The 16139-nt window shown below is 51.3% G+C and overlaps 1 protein-coding gene across 1 annotated transcript; it reads right to left on the bottom strand.

Annotated features, from left to right (window-relative positions):
* Positions 1-2062: 2062 nt before the first annotated feature.
* CCT5 (chaperonin containing TCP1 subunit 5) lies at positions 2063-15758 on the bottom strand. The gene is made up of 11 exons (XM_032861866.1): positions 15587-15758; positions 12855-12915; positions 12183-12347; positions 10534-10732; positions 8736-8928; positions 8510-8659; positions 6163-6282; positions 4714-4899; positions 4007-4144; positions 3383-3563; positions 2063-2326 (listed from the first exon to the last, which is right to left on the bottom strand). The coding sequence occupies exons 1-11, from the start codon at positions 15689-15691 to the stop codon at positions 2199-2201; spliced, it is 1626 nt and encodes a 541-aa protein (XP_032717757.1). The 5' UTR covers positions 15692-15758; the 3' UTR covers positions 2063-2198.
* Positions 15759-16139: the final 381 nt, after the last annotated feature.

The raw sequence follows: 16139 nt of genomic DNA, 5'->3' as shown, positions 1-16139 counted from the left end.
CCACCTCGCAAACACCGAATAAACCCACTAGCGTCAGAGGTGGCCGGCGTGCTGGCTGTGGTTTGGTGCGGGCGTCTGGCCCGGGGGGGTCCCCTGCCCTGGGTCACTCTTGCCGCGCATAGACAGTGGGGGCTGGGGCCCCGGGGGGGGGGGGACCCTGAACCAGGGAGCCAGCTCTCCGGGACCTGTCCGGTGGTCAGGATTAGGTAAGCCGGCCCGGCAGGAAGGCCCCACGTTCGCAGAGTCTGCTCGAGCAGCAGGTGACTTAGCAGCTGAAGGCGGCCCCGGCAAGTGCCCCCGCACCCACAGGGCCTGGGTCCCAATCTCGGCTATTCCAGACTCCGGATCCTCTCCATCTCAGAGACTGGCTTCTCTGGCCTGGTATTCTCATAACAGCACGTAAATAAATGTCCTGTGTTACACATTAAAAAAAAAAAAAAAAAAAAGGGACACATAATTTGACAAGGATTTAACCGGCAAGTAAGAAGGGTGGCGTGTTATCTTGAAGAGCCCCTCACACGGAGCGCAGTCAGGCTGGCAAGCCGTCTCTGCGGGTTCTTCTGTTCAGAGGCCGAGTCGTTTCTCAGCCCCCAAATGCACCAGGGAGTGAGGCCCACGCTGCCAGGGAGTGGTTCGTTCAGTGGCTCCTCTCAGACAACCGCGGGCCCCTTCAGGCGAAACTGGTCCAAAGCAAGGTCCTGTGACGTCTGCAGGCGGGAATCAGTCCCTGTGAGGCGGGTCTGACTGGACTCCACACCCGGAACCTAGTAGTACGGATATAAGTGCTGTTGCGCTGATGTGTGAAAATGAGACACATAACCAGGTTCTATGTGAAGTAGATTTTGTTTTTAAATTTCTTCTCTTCATCTGATTGCGTGTGTGTGCGAGCACAAGTAGGGGTGAGGGACAGAGGCAGAGGGAGAAGCAGACTCCAAGCTGAGTGTGGAGCCCGGCTCGGGGCTCGATCCTAGGACCCTGGGATCATGACCCAAGCCGAAGACAGACGCTTACCCGACTGAGCCACCCAGGTGCCCATGTTCAGCTTTCAGAACCAGACTGTCCCCCACAGCCTGCTGCTAGGATACCAACACTCACTCCCAAGCCTGTAGGCTACTTGCTTTGCCAAACCACCAGCGCAGTCCCAGAGAAGAAATAACCCAACAGCTTCCAGGCTGAGAGGCAACTCTGAACCTTCACTGAAGTCAGCGTAGACAAGTGACTTCGTGATTCTGGTTATCTGACTGGTCCCATCAGGATTCCTCTCCCCCTGGTGGCTCGTAAGTAAATTTGATGATGATTCTCCAGAAAAACGCAATCTAGAGAACCATACGTGAGGCAAAATGGCATAGGGGAGGAGGGGCCACCGGGGTCAGGCCACCCGGGTTTGACCCAGCTCTACTGCTCCCCAGCCAGGAGATGAGAGCAGCACGAGGCTAGCCCCGACTCTCAGAAAAAGGACTGGCCTGTGCTCTGGCCTAGGTCACGTCAGCCACTGTCACTTTAGGTAGACACACTGGTCTACCCGGCAATGAGAACCATGATGCCCTTCCTTCCACTCAACCCACTCTAACCTCCCCCAGTTCTGTCCCACTGGAGACCCTGGTGGGGCTCTGAATGGCTCTTCTGAGTTCCTGCAGGTGGCACCGGACCAGGGTCATGTGATTCCCTGGGGACCACAGGAAGTCTCATCCTACCCTCGCTGTGTGGCTCTGGGCTAAGAGCACTCAGGCCACCCTGCCATCTCGTGGTTTCCCACGCTCCTCTCCCATGGGTCTCTACATCTGTTGAGACCCTAAAACATTTCACAGAATCGAGCCCACAGTCCACGACATCTGTGGCACAGGCTCAATGTTTAAGCTGTTCAATGTACCTACAGACTGAAAAAAAGACCCACTAGAACCCCCTCATCCAGGCAGCATCTGAATGACACAGTCGGGAGTTTCCTTCAGAGGAAGGAGACAGCACTGGGCCGGAGAGCCTGCTTTAATGGGACGAACACAGAAGCCCGTGAAATAGCACATCCGCTCACATGAGTCTCTGAACAAGGAAAACCGCAGGTACCGAACAGCTTTCTATTTATTACAGTAGCATCCGCAGTGTCTGGGAAGGACACAGTAATAACTGCAGATGCGCCACGAGACACCCCTTTATTCCGCCAAGGCGGGGGGCCTCACTGCATTGTAGTTTCCATTTTCGCCTCATTCTTCAGACTCTCCAGGCTTCCGGATGTCATCGATCTTCAAAATCATTCTCACCATTTGCGTCGCAAGAGAGATCTGCTGCTTTTTGCCAATCAAAGTTTCTATGACATGCTGCTGCTTCATATCTGCAAAATACACACACATTATCCTAAATATATTTTATATTAATAACTTGTTCTCATTTACAGACTCACAATAAAACTTAAAAAAAGTACAAATCTGGAAGAAGCCCCCAGTCCTAGTTACATTGTCAGAGGAACAAGATCTCGTTAGTCCCAAGGACACTGTGGAACTTGAACCTGGGTGCCAGAAAGCTGCAGGTGGGGGGGGGGACCTCTCTCCAATGACAAACCCAAGTGCTGGGCGCCCACATAAAACTTTGCAGACATGTCTCACCCCACAAAGTAGTCACTGCTAACATAAATTAACAAGCCCGAAGTAGATGAAAAATCAGACTATACCTGAAATGTAAAATAATTACAAGAAAGGCCTAAAAATTAAAAACGTCAACAGAACCAGGCATGCAAATTAAAAACAAATTTAATTATCTGTCTGACGAAGAGTCGCTATGGTTATTAAAACCTGCTGGCTGTGAACATGAAAACCACAGCACAGCTGTCGTTCCAAGTAAAAGCACAAATCCTCAGATTCCAGGCTTGGGAAAACGTGGAACTCTGGACACGGCCCCGCTAGCCCCAGAACTATAAGCACCACCATTCTAACAAGCTTCCACTAGCTCATGCTTGAAGCCCCAGCAGCGACCGCACGTCACAAGAAAACACCCTGGAATGTGAGGACACACCCCCAGGATACTCGGAGAACACCAAGTCCACTGCAGAGCTGCTTCCCAGGACTCCCAGAACCTACCTGACACACACCTGTGTAAAAGACAAAGCTGGGAATGGTTTTTGTGAAACCAGAGACTGAAATGGGAACCACCTTTGGTGTAAAAACAGCACATTATACTCTAGTTATTAAAATCAGTCCTCTGTTGCCAGGACCAGCAGTCTAACCAACTCCTAAGTGATCGAATAAAACTCTCTGAAACTCGGGACCTACTGCGCCTCTAAGTACTTGAGAAGACCGGGTAAGCTCACGCTGTGCACCACATGCCACGCAGTCAGCATGAGTCACTCGATTTCAACCCAACGCAGCCCCTCCGGGTCGGGCGGGCTCCTCACCGTTTGTGCCCTTGTGCAAACAGTCAATCCCCAGAGCGGGGTTCATCTCCTTCACTTGTCTGGCCCGGACTTCGGTCATCGTCTGGATGGGATTCATGCCGCTGTTTTCAGAAAGGGCCATGGGGATGACCTCCAGCGCGTCGGCGAACGCCCGCATGGCGTACTGCTCCAGCGTCGGGCACTGGAAGGGACGGGGATGCAGTAAGCAAGCTTGGCAGTAAGAACAAAGAGGCCAGCAATTTGGAAATGTAATTAAACCGCATACTTTGGAAACCTAACTCACGCAGAGCTCTACGAACAGGCACTCCTATTTTTAATCTACCAGAATATGCAGCGGTCACTATGGAGGGAGAAAAGGGATACACGTGAGAGAAGTCTCACATCAGCTCTCCCTACTTTATTTTTAGTTACGCTGGTCAATTAACCTGGAGCTTCGAATAACATTACAAGACTGGAGAGCGACTGTCAAGGCCGGAATGGCTGCAGGAGGTGGAGGATAGTGAGTTTTGGACACGAACACGGCAAGAATCACAGACCAGACGCTGGTCACCCACGGCTACGACGCTCTGTTCGCGGCACCGCAACCGTCCCTGCCCGAGTCCAGAAGCCCTGCTCGGGCTCTACCTTGTCGGCCTCCTGGCTCACTGCCAGTGCACACGCGATCTCGGCGGCGCCCCCGCCGTACACCACGCGGTTGTCGCGGATGAGATTCCGGATGACACACAGCGCGTCGTGAAGGGATCGCTTGGCTTCCTCGATGATCTAGGGAAGAAGTTTTGCCTCAGTTACTGCTACCACAATGTGTCTAGAGCCAGCCACCCGGCCGTGTTTGCTGGGCACTGGAAGTACTACCACCCCATTAAAACGGTCCAGGTTAAGAACAAATGGAGAGAACACACTAGAATGTTCGTTACGGGATGGTTTCTACCTCTGCCCTCCCTTTCCTCTCCGTAATGTAGTTAAAACCACACAGAGGCAGCCATAGACTCATTCTGAGACCCATGACAGAGGGAAGGGTCAGAAAATCCAAAACTGACCAAGAAAAGCTTCACTGTCTAAGTAATCACGATGCAATAAATATCCCTTTTCGGAGAAGGGAGAGATTACCGTGGTTATTTAGTTGGGCCCCCTACTTTCACTTAAGTGACTCAAAAACCAGTGTGCCTTATAGATTAACAATGGAACGAGGTCTTTGATAATTTCATATTCTGGTAAGTCCTGGTAATTTTATATCCTGGTATGCAATCGTATCTCAGTTAAACACCTGATAGGCAAAGCCAAACCGTATACCAGAAGCGGATGAAATGCAAGATAAGGAACTGGAGCCTCACCATCTTATTTCCTCCTCTGATGAAAATGGTCACCGCCCTGGAGTTCTTACACTGCTCGATGACCAGCATTTTGTCCTTAGTGGTCCCAAAGGAGATCTCTTTCACAAGCCCGGCAAAGCCCAGCTTCTCTGAGGTGAGCTCCGAGAACCGCGGCACGATGCGGCCTCCCGTCGCGATGGCGATCAGCTAGGCGGGGTGTGCCAGGAGGAGGAGAGAGAGGACCTGGTGAGCACTGAACTTCTCCAATCAGACCACACGTGAGCCAAGCTCTATCTAGGCTATGTCGTGCATCCAAGTACTAACCCACACTCGCCCAGAAAGTCAAGGTCAACCCAAAAAACCATGTCAATGAGCGTGGTTTGAAGGGCTGATGTCTTGGGTCGGGCCCCATCACCCTGCACATACTCCCCAGAGCTCCTGGCCACGGTGAAGGCCAGAGGCCGTGTGTGTCCGGGCACAGACCACTTGTGGGGTGGCTGTCGGCATGCGGTTGACACGGAAGTGGCTAAGACAGGGCTTCCTGCCTCAGAGAGCCAAGTGGGATGACAAATGGTGAGCATTTCTAAAAACCAAGCTCTGCTAATCTTGTAACAATTTATGTTCTTACAAATAAAAAAAGATTCCGGCACTTCCCCCCTCCCAAGCTCCCCTCCCCTAATCTATGATGCCTTGGCACAAGTGCTATCAAAGCAGCCCCAAGAACCTCCTACACAGTTGGTGGGAATGCAAGCTGGTGCAACCACTCGAAAACAGCATGGAGGTTCCTCAAAAAGTTGAAAATAGAACTACCCTATGACCCAGCAACTGCACTACTGGGTATTTACCCTAAAGTACAAACGCAGTGATCTGAAGGGGCACGTGCACCCGAATGTTCATAGCAGCAATGTCCACAATAGCCAAACTATGGAAAGAACCTAGATGTCCATCAACAGACGAATGGATAAAGAAGATGTGGTATATATACACAATGGAATACTATGCAGCCATCAAAAGAAATGAAATCTTGTATTTGCGATGACGTGGATGTAACTAGAGGTATCATGCTTAGTGAAATAAGTCAATCGGAGAAAGACAACTATCATATGATCTCCCTGATATGAGAAAGTGGAGATGCAACGTGGGGGGTTTTGGGGGTAGGAAGGGAGGGAGACAAGCCATAAGAGACTCTTAATCTCACAAAACAAACTGAGGGTTGCTGGGAGGAGGGAGGTCGGGAGAGGGGGGTGGGGTTATGGACACTGGGGAGGGTATGTGCTGGGGTGAGTGCTGTGAAGTGTGTAAACCTGGCAATTCACAGACCTGTACCCCTGGGGATAATAATACATTATATGTTTATGAGGAAAACAAAACAAAACAAAACAAAACAAAACAAAAAAAGCCAGCCCAAGACACTGGGGACCGTGAGCTCAGTCCCTGCGTCCGCAGGAGTCTGCCCACGGCGTGTCCTACCTCTATTTCGGGTCCTCCCACCCAGCGAACCGCAGGCAGGTTATTCTGAAGAAGTAGATGATTTGCTTCGTCATCGAAGCCCCACTGGCAAATAGCTAGGTTAGCTCCCGTTTCTTTAATCTGAGGGAAAAAAATGCCACAGTCAGGTCAGTAGAAGTGTTCCCTGTGCTTGAAGAAAGATGGGATACACAGTGGGGTGTGCACTAAAACAAAGCACAGAAAAGAGAAGAAACACCCAAGCGTCTACCTTCTGTCAGGCCCAAATTCCAAATGATGACCAGGTTACCAACGGGAATCACTGCATTTTTTTTTTTTTTTAAAGATTTATTCGAGAGAGGGAGAGCGTACAAGTGCACGTGTGGGGGAGGGGGAGGATCCCAAGTGGACCCTGAGCTGAGTACACAGCCCGACACGGGGCTCGATCCCATGAACCTGAGATCACGACCTGGGCCAAAAACAAGAGTTGGGTGCTCAACTGACTGAGCCCTCCAGGTACCCCTGGAATCACCTTAGTTTGCAAACGATGCTTTAAGAATCAGGAATTCATGCTGAACCCCACTGCTACAGGGAAATAAAACAAGGACGTGTCAACAAGGTTTGTGAGCACTGTCCCCGACCCGGGTGACAGCTGTCTGTCGCCAAGTTTCGTAAGGCAAGTTCACTCGTTGTGTGTGTTAAGAGAAACAGCATCTTCGAAACCTTCTCCTCCTGTGCTTTTCTCACTCGAGTGCACCACCCTCTGTGGATTAACACACTACTTCAGGGGCGCACAGAGGTGATCCTGCCTCCCACCCCTGCAGATGGCTAAGCCATTTGTCCTGGGAAGGCAGCAGTGACCAGAACCGTCTGTGCATCCTGCCCTTGGCGGTCACCTGTGGTGGCTAGGCCACGCCTCACAGCACCTAAGCCTCCTGAATCTTCCATCACCAGCTCTCTGCTTCTAGTCCCCGACCCTCGGGAACTCAGTCTGTTAATAGCCCCCTCGTTCTTGTACTGCTTCTGGCACATTCCTGCTGCGAACAAACCCTGGCTGTGCCCTGAGATCCATCGGCCTCAGTATCGCTCCTCAAACGGCTGGTTTTCCCTCCATGTGCTCAAAATAGAAGGGGGTCGTTCTTGGTCCCCACAACTAACGACAACATTCTTCTGTGGCCAACTCTCTTTAGAACGTTAGCCTCTAGTCCGGTCACATTCCTGGCAACCCGCACATGTACCAACATGATCGTCCAACTCCCCTGGTCCTAGTTCCCGCCACCTTTGTGCCCAGTGCACCTTGGCTGGCCTTTCCACGGCAGTCCTGTAGCTCAGATAATGGGTCTTAATTTACAAACTCCCGCCAGCATTCTCCCACCTCTCAGCCTTGCTGTTCCCAGCACATGCCAACCATGTTCCTACCTCAGGACCTCTGCACATGCTACCCACACCCACTTTACCTCAGCCTGGAATGCTTTCCACCCAGATACATAGCGCTCTCACTTTGGTCTCTGGCCACATGTCACCTCCTGAGAGAGGCTTTCTCTGACCAGCGTCCTTCGCAGAGCCCCTACTCACCTTCCCCTTCTGTGCCTCAAGAGCCAGAACTCTGCTTTATTCCCTGATATATCTCAGGCACCTACAACAGCGCCTGGCATATGGTAGGCAAAGATCACGTAAGAGCAGATGAACCCAGCTACTTCCACGAAGAAAGAGGTCACGATAGCTTCTAGGGTGTCCGTCATGGTAAGCAACGTTCATGGGGTGCGGACGCTGTACACTCCCAAGGACGGGATTCCGAAGAGGAGCCACCGTCAGGGTCATGCACACGTAAGACACTAACAGCCGCAGAAGGGCTGGTGAAGGCGTTCACAGTACTCAGACTCACGTGAGCAAAGGGCAGGAGTCGTTACTCACTGCGCTCCAGTTAACTCCTGCTCCTCAGTAACCCTCCTCCCTCCCAGTCAGGGTCGGGTGCCTCGGACGCGCGCTAAGCTGTACTGAAGTCGTCCGGACCGCGCACGGACCGGCAAAGGCGTCCGGGAAGGCCGGCAGGGGACATGACGAACGCGGCTCTGAGCCGGCCGGCAGCTCTCCCGGGCACTGCCGCGCTACGGTGCTAAGACCCGATCGGCTCACTCTCCTCCGTGAGCCTTTCCGCGCCCGGCGCCCTCGGATTTCCTCTCAGGTGGACGTTCGTTACTTTTCTGATTCAGAACCGAGGGGGGGGGGCTCCCGCTGCCAACACGCAGGCTGCGGCCGCACGGCGAGGGACCCAGGCTGTGCAGGCGAGCGCCCTGCGGCCTCCACCGGGGACCACCCACAGCTCGCCCAGCACGGCCCACGGGGGCCTGAAGGCCACGGCCAGACCCACCTGCTGAATCATCTCCTCAAACTTCTCCTTCTCGTACTTCTGGAGGGCTTTGTAGTCCTCCACAGACGTCACGTCCAGCTTGTGCTTGGTCTTCGGCTTCGGCGGCTCGAACGGACACGTGAGGATGGCGATCTTGGCGTTCTCCACTTGCTGCGGGGACAGAGAAGCCCTGAGGATGCAGGCGCGCGAGTGACAATGCTGCGGGGGCCAAGGGGCGCGGACTTACTTTGGGCATCTGCGGGTGACTGAAATCTTTGTCCACGATCACGCCCTTGATCAGTTTCGTGTCCTCCAGCCTGCCGCCCACTTTGCCTTCCACTTTGATGAGCTCGAAGTCCACGTCCCGGCGCTGCATGTCGGCCACGGTGAGGACGGCGTTCACGGCGATCTCGGCCATCTGCCGGTGACAGCTGTTCACCCTGGGGGGGGGGAGCCCAAGAAACCGTCCACATTCGCCGGCAATGACTGTAACTGAAGCCGGACACGTGGCACAACGTGGTCCCTCAGGCGCATTTCATTAAACTAGTGACATTTCAGAGGCTGTAGCCAGCAGTGCCACCAGAACCCGTGCTTTCGGAAGTCTGGGGCAGGGCTTCCTACCCTAGACCCCACAGACCCCAGAGAAACCTGTAATAGGGACAGGGAAAGCCATGACATCCTGTCTGAATGAGGTGCTGTGCTTGGTAAGAAGCTAGAGGCCTGACCCGGCTGCTACCCCTGTGGGAACTTCCGCCAACATCAGTTATGGACTTGGAGAGGGGGGCAGTAGTGGTATTTTTGAAACCTTTAAAATATCGGAACAGACTGCTCAATAAATTTACTTTTGGTTCTGGAAAAACTGCATGGAAATTTAGTACCTGAACACAAAGCCTGAAATCTTGAGTCATTTTTGAGAGAAACAGAACCATGAAGTCGTTTAAGCATTTTTAGTATCCTAACTAGAGGGATCTATAGTATTTTGCGTTGTACTGCATATATTTGGCCATTATTGGTTGTTTTGAACATCTCTGGTACTAAAGACCGATGTGTGCTCGACTTTATGAAGCCCTGCAGATAGAGGCAGGCCGGCTTATAAAGCAGTAACACGAGACCCGTGCATTCTGGGTAAGGGTAACACCTGCCTTCCGGGAGGAAGACCGTGCTGGGCTTGGGGCCGAGGCCATGCCTTCGGACAGCCAGTCTCCGCACCCAGCACCGGCATGACAGAGGCACCTAGCACAGCACTGTGGTAGAAGCCTTTCCCTGGGGGGGTAGAAGGAGCAACAACACTTTCTGTTGCACTCGCCCTGATATCTGAGTCAAGACTGTAACTTCCTTTTCGCTGAAACTACCACATCCACAAATTAGTAATTAAAACATTTCTCACACTGATCTTGATTCAAAATAACCAGTGTAATAAAGTACCTCAGGCCAGACTGTTATGCTACATCATGGAAAGAACCAGTAAATCCCTATTATTGTTTAAATGAGTGTGTTCCTTGGCTGAGGCTGTTTTGAGTCTCCAGGGGGCAGGAACTGTGTCTCTGAGCCCCCAAGACACGGCGGCAGGCCTGGCAAACAGCAAGCATTCGGCAAACAATGAAAACACCCAAAGTGAGTCAATTTTGAGACTGTCCCTTCTTACTACATTAAGATTCTGAACCAGTAACTTGCTTGTTGAATAAATGAGAAGTCCCTCCCCCTAAATGGCTTTTTAAGAGCCATTTTAAAAGCAAAGAAATGGTGAGTATTTTGAAAACTAACACCGCCCAAGGAGGACCTACCCTGCTAAATTAAAGAGCATCGCTCACAAATACTGCAGACAGGATTTACCACCCAAGCCTGGAACTCCACTTTCCAGCTACAACAGACGCATGTGACTGTACCTTATTACAAAGGAAGCAAACCAAAGTCACAGAAACAGAATGCAGGACATGGATCGAGTACGAGGCTACCAGTGGCCTCAGAAGGACGTCTTTAGCAACAAGCTCACACGTTTGGCTCCCGCTATAAGTGCCAACGGCGGCGCTCTACCGTAAACGTACACTTTGGAGCCCAGCGTGGTCTTGGCGGTCTGGATCAGGGGCTCAGTGTCCTTCATGTCCACAAGGACACTATCGCTGATCTTGTCCAGGTGCTCGATAGCAATGCGGGCAGCCTGCTCGTAGCCGTCGGCGATCCTGATCGGGTGAATGCCGCGGTCCAACAGCTGCTCGGCCTCCTCCAGCAGGGCGCCGGCCAGGACTGCAGACAGGAAAGGGCATGACCAGTCAGGAAAACGCCAAAGCTTCTAGGATCGATACCGATTAGCTGCTAACCCTACAAGTAGGAAGGCTCTGGAATTAAAGTAAAAGTACCTTGAGGACAGAGGTATTTTAAGAGAGATTCTGGTTTTGATTTTAGGAAAGATCTACAGCTCTCCCCTTATAAATGGGCGTTGAGTTGAATGTAACTGAGAAACACAACCTAAAAACATTTTTGTAAGGACCAAAACCTCCTGTATTTCCTGGGTCAAGAATTTCTTTTTTTAGGATTTATTTTATTTATTTAAAGATTTTATTTGAGAGAGAGAAAGAGATCATGAGTAGGGGGGAGGAGCAGAAGGAGAAGTGAACTCCCCGCCGAGCAGGGAGCCTGATGCGGGGCTCAATCTCAGGACCCTGGGATCATGACCTGAGCCGAAGGCAGAGGCTTAACCCACTGAGCCAGCCAGGCGCCCCTGGATTTTTAAAAGTAATCCTCGCACCCAACACGGGCGGCTAACTTACAACCCCGAGATCAAGAACCGCACACTCTTCCAAGTGAGCCAGCCAAGCGCCCCTCCCAGGCCAGGGATTTCTATTCTGTAGAATTTGTTAGTGATAAGACGATCTAAAAATTTATGCTTTATCCTCCCCACCACCTTCCCTCCCCCTTGTTTTATGGTCACAAAGAGGAAGAACACTGTTTGTTTTACTACTCCGACATTAACACTCCAAGTACATCCATAATAGTGCTTCGTACCCAAAAAATATTTGTTGAATAAATGAATTCAAATCTCATCTGCAGAAAAGGTAACATTACAGCTATTTCCCTCTTCACCTTCCCCAACTTTTTAAGTATTTCAGACCATCAGGAGAAAATGCAAGAATAGGAAAATGAATAGTTCATTCACTGACACCATTCTGCCACATTTCTCTACGGATACACACAAGTATCTGTTCAACTCTGTGACCGTTAGTTGGGAACATCACAATGTGTCACCCCTAAGTACCTGAACATCCACTCCGGGTATAAGGGCATTCTCCCACAGCACTATAACGCAACTGCCACGCTCAGGAAAGTTAACGGGGTACTAGTCTACAATGTGCATTCCACAAGCCCCCCATATATCCCAAACATCCCTCACAGTTAAACAAAACAAAAACAAAGAGAACAACAAAGCACCCACAGCCAATCACATGTTACGTACTCATCTGGGTGCCATTTCTCTCTCGCTCCCTTGATTTAGAACAGCTGTTTAACGCTGCCCCAACCCCTTCTTGTTCTTCCAGGAAAAGGACTTTTGGGCCTTGGACTGAGCATGTCCTTCAACTTGGATTTGCACAACTGTCTCCTCACATCTGATTCACAGTAAGTATTTTTGGCAGGTATGTGTGATTTTAAGTAATATGTCTGAAATGGGGGTGTTAGAAAGGCTATTGTGCTTTCTTACCAACCACCCCCGTGGTCCCATCTCCGATTTCATCATCCTGGGATTTGGACAGCTCCACCATCAGCTTGGCAATCTGGTGATCGACATCCATCATGCTCAGAATGGTGGCGCCATCATTTGTGACCGTCACGTCACCATCCTTGTCCACCATCATTTTATCAAGTCCTAGAAAGATGGCAATGATTATAGTGGCATTAGGGAAAAGAACAAAAACAAAATCTGTACGAAAATTATAAAGTTAGGCTTCTCAACTCAATCCCTATTTACAGAACTTATTCTAAAAACTTAACATACATGAAAGAGTATCTACGTGCAGACAGTCTTAGGTTGGCAAACACAAAGCAGGACACAGGAAGCAATCTAAAGGGCTAAAGCCAGAGAAATGGGAGAAATAAGGAAGCGTCACTAAGTGTAGCATTAATCATCAAAAGGGACAACTACAATTTGGAAAATGCTAATGAAATGATGTGAAAAGGGAGAAAAAACCCCTGACGTGAAACCATATGCACCGACGTTTATAAATACATTGAAAGCCCGGAGCACACAGAACAAGTGTGTTAGCGTTGGGGACCCAGGATGCCCCTGCTCCACGTCCCAACTTTATAAAAGGATTCTATCAACTGTCTGTAATTGATAGTATTTGCCAAAAAACACGGAATGATAGTCTCTTACCATTTGGTCCAAGTGATGTTCTCATGGTATTTGCTACAGCCTTTGCCGCCATGATATGAGACTAAAAAAATGAAATAAACAGAAAAAACAAATGTTCAAGTTAACTACAATTTTAAGTTAATAGCATACAACTAATGATTATAAAATCTAATTATACATAGTTTCTACTCTCTAGAAGCTTCTGCATTTAAAAGTCAACACACAGGTGTAAGTGTGGTAACCTTCACCAACACCAGCTTGAGTAGACCATTCTTACGTAGAAGAACTGGAAGCTAGTGCTTTAACTCAGCACGTCTAGGAGGCAGGCTCTCCTACCTGCCCCATTTCACAGCTGAGAGCCTGGGCAGTCCGACCGGACAGGTCTTGCGAGATCATTCTGCCATGCTAACCTCACGCAGAGAGTCCAGATGTCCCTGTGCAGCACCTTGAACTATCACGTTATGGAGTACTGCAGAACCGTACCATTCTCTCCCACGGCTGAGCCAGTACATGGCCCATGTGAAAAGCCACCCTTGTCATGTGCCAAGATTATCCCTTTCCTGTTTGCACACATAATGTTTCCTTTGCTCCCAGTCTTGCTGTCGCCTCTGGATCCAGAGGACCCTACAGAAGTCCAGGGTCTCTCATCTTACTTCCGATCCTTTAGTCATCCAACATCCAGCTAACCCATCCATCTTTCTCAAACATGTTCTTTGCTAGTCTGCAAACCTTAAATGACTTCCTAGTGCTTCAACACTGAAGTCTGAAAGCTTCAGCGTTTCCTCCAATGCCCTTCACAATCTATCTGAGAGCCAGTTCCCCTTCTGGTGACGATGGTCCACTCTTATTCCCCACATATGCCCTCTGACCCTTGAAACAGTACAGTGCATACAAGGCACTCTGCTTGTCAAAACTCTGACTAACTTTCAAAGAAGTTCAAATGCACACGTTCTGTGAAGCCCTCCTGGCTCACTCCATCAGACAGGTAAGAAAAGTCAAACTTCACAGATCTGTGAAAATCCAGGTCGCCATTAAAATACACATTGACAGGGGCACTTGGGTGGCTCAGTGGGTTAAGCCTCTGCCTTTGGCTCAGGTCATGGTCTCAGAGTCCTGGGATGGAGCAGAGAGCGAGATCACAAGTAGGCAGAGAGAGGGGGAAGCTGGCTTCCCGCTGAGCAGAGCAATGCGAGGCTCGATCCCAGTACCTTGGGATCACAACCTGAGCCGAAGGTGGAAGTTTAACCCACTGAGCCACCCAGGCACCCCAGGTAAGCAGTTCGTAAGTGGGGATGGTTTTGTCCCTGGGCAGACATCTGGCAATGCCTGCAGACACCTTGGGTCGTAACAAATGGGGTGGGGGCTGCTACGGGCATGGACTGAGTGCCGCTCAAGGAAGAAGGATCCGGCCCCCCAAATATTAACAATGCCAATGCTGAGAACTCTGGCTTTAGACCACTGGCTTTGGTGTCAGCCAGAGGTGAGCTTGAATCATAGCCCCATTCTTCAATGCGAAGCTGCACCACCTCCCTGAACCATGGCCCCTTCTGAAGTGACCTCACGTAACCCTCCTCCTCAACCTGAGGGAGGTGTACTACCCACACTGAGAAACGAGGTTCAGAGACATTGTGCAAGTCAGTGAGAGAACCGTACGGCTTCTTCGCTTGTTTAAGATACAGAAACACCACGTGAACAGAGAGACCTCAGACCTGGCGATGCGACTCACTTTAATAAACCCTAAAGAAGTCTGTGTCCTCTCAAAGCTTCCCCTGCATTTTCTGTCAACATCTGTGTTCAGACGACTTTCTCACCTGCACTCCTGCCCTTGGTTTAATTCCTCTGGTCCTTCCTGTTCCCTTTCCTCCACCAGACCCCACTTCCTACAGTACAGTTCTACCTGAACTGCGGTTCTGTGGAAAACCCCCTTACTGGCTCCCCTCCCTTCGAGGATTAACATCTCCACTGTGAGGCATTCAGGCTTCCACGTTGGGGGAAATGCTGTTAACTTACACGAGACTGGGCTCCACCGAAACCACGCTGCTCTGTCCCGCTACAATGCGTCGCGTTTTCCTGCCCAGCCTTTTGCCTTTGCTGTCCCCTCTCCCCCAAATGCTACCTCTGTCCCATTCAAAACAGTGGCCCACCCACCCTCCGCCTTTCATCCACATCCACAAGGGTGATGCTAGTCACACGCTGCCTCGTATTCCTTGCACGATGGTCACGGGGGGGCATCTTCCACCTGGCGGTGCTTTTTCTTACTTAAGGGCACACGCGTTTCGTTTTTACGACACCACATCCCGCATCACGCCATGCAGAAAGGCGCTGAGAAATAAAATACTTTGTAAACGACTACGCCTCTAAGAAGTGACAAAAAGGGAGCCCCATCCTTTGGGGGCTGTTGCTTCTCCCCTGGCCAGGTGAGCAGAGAACACCCGCCCTGCGCCTTCCCGATGGAAACGCGATGCGAAGGTCCCGACCGGACAGTCGACGGAGGCGCGCTCAGTCTAGGCACCGAGCTGCCCCACCCAACGCAAGGGCGCCAGCGGCTCCGCCCCAACCCCCAAACCGGGATTAAAGGCTTCTACGCTGGCCTCGCCCCAGCTCAAGGAGCGGGGTGCAGGGCCGGAGAGGAGACCGAGCTCCCCAACCCTCCCCGGGAGCACATGGCGGAACTGCTCCTGGGCTGGCGCAGGCGCAGAGCCACCGGCTCAGGCCGCCTCCCCTTAAGACACCGCCCGCGTCCGTCCCGCTACCTTGAGAGCCTCAAGTCCCATAAGACGAGACTTGCGATCCTGATCCTTGATGATGAGGAAAGGGCGCCCATATTCATCGAAGGCGAGGGTCCCGACCGACGCCATGGTGCAGCAGCGGTGGTTAGTTTCCCCGAACCGGTGGCGACCGCTCCGGAACTCTGCACACGCCTTCCGCTCGCGGGAGGGCGCTAACGATGCGCGCATGCGCAATCCGGGCGCCTGAGACTTATTTTTCACCAGAGACCACTTTGACGCCAGACAGTACCTTCTGGAATCAGACGCCTTAGGAAACTTCAATCATCCAGGAAGCGTGGGGGGGGGTTTCGAAGACACGGGCGGGAAGTTAAAACCCACAAGCCGGGGGTAGATGAAACGCATTTGCCAGAGCTGTACAATGGAGAGTTTCTGGGTAGTGAGTCCCCAACGAGGACTCGTTTCCTTATAGCATTACTTTCTCCCTCCGTCCCACCCCGGCTCCGGGACGATGGTAGAGCCCACTCGGATTCCCATTCTCTTCCCCCTACTCCCCGCCTCCGTCTCCGCCCCCCTCCCG

This window comes from Lontra canadensis, unplaced genomic scaffold (genome assembly GCF_010015895.1).
Source record: "Lontra canadensis isolate GAN:19392208 unplaced genomic scaffold, GSC_riverotter_1.0 scaffold22, whole genome shotgun sequence".
In the NCBI taxonomy this organism is placed as follows: domain Eukaryota; kingdom Metazoa; phylum Chordata; class Mammalia; order Carnivora; family Mustelidae; genus Lontra; species Lontra canadensis.
The sequence above is the reverse complement of the archived record's forward strand: the minus strand, read 5'-3'. Positions and strand labels throughout refer to the sequence as shown.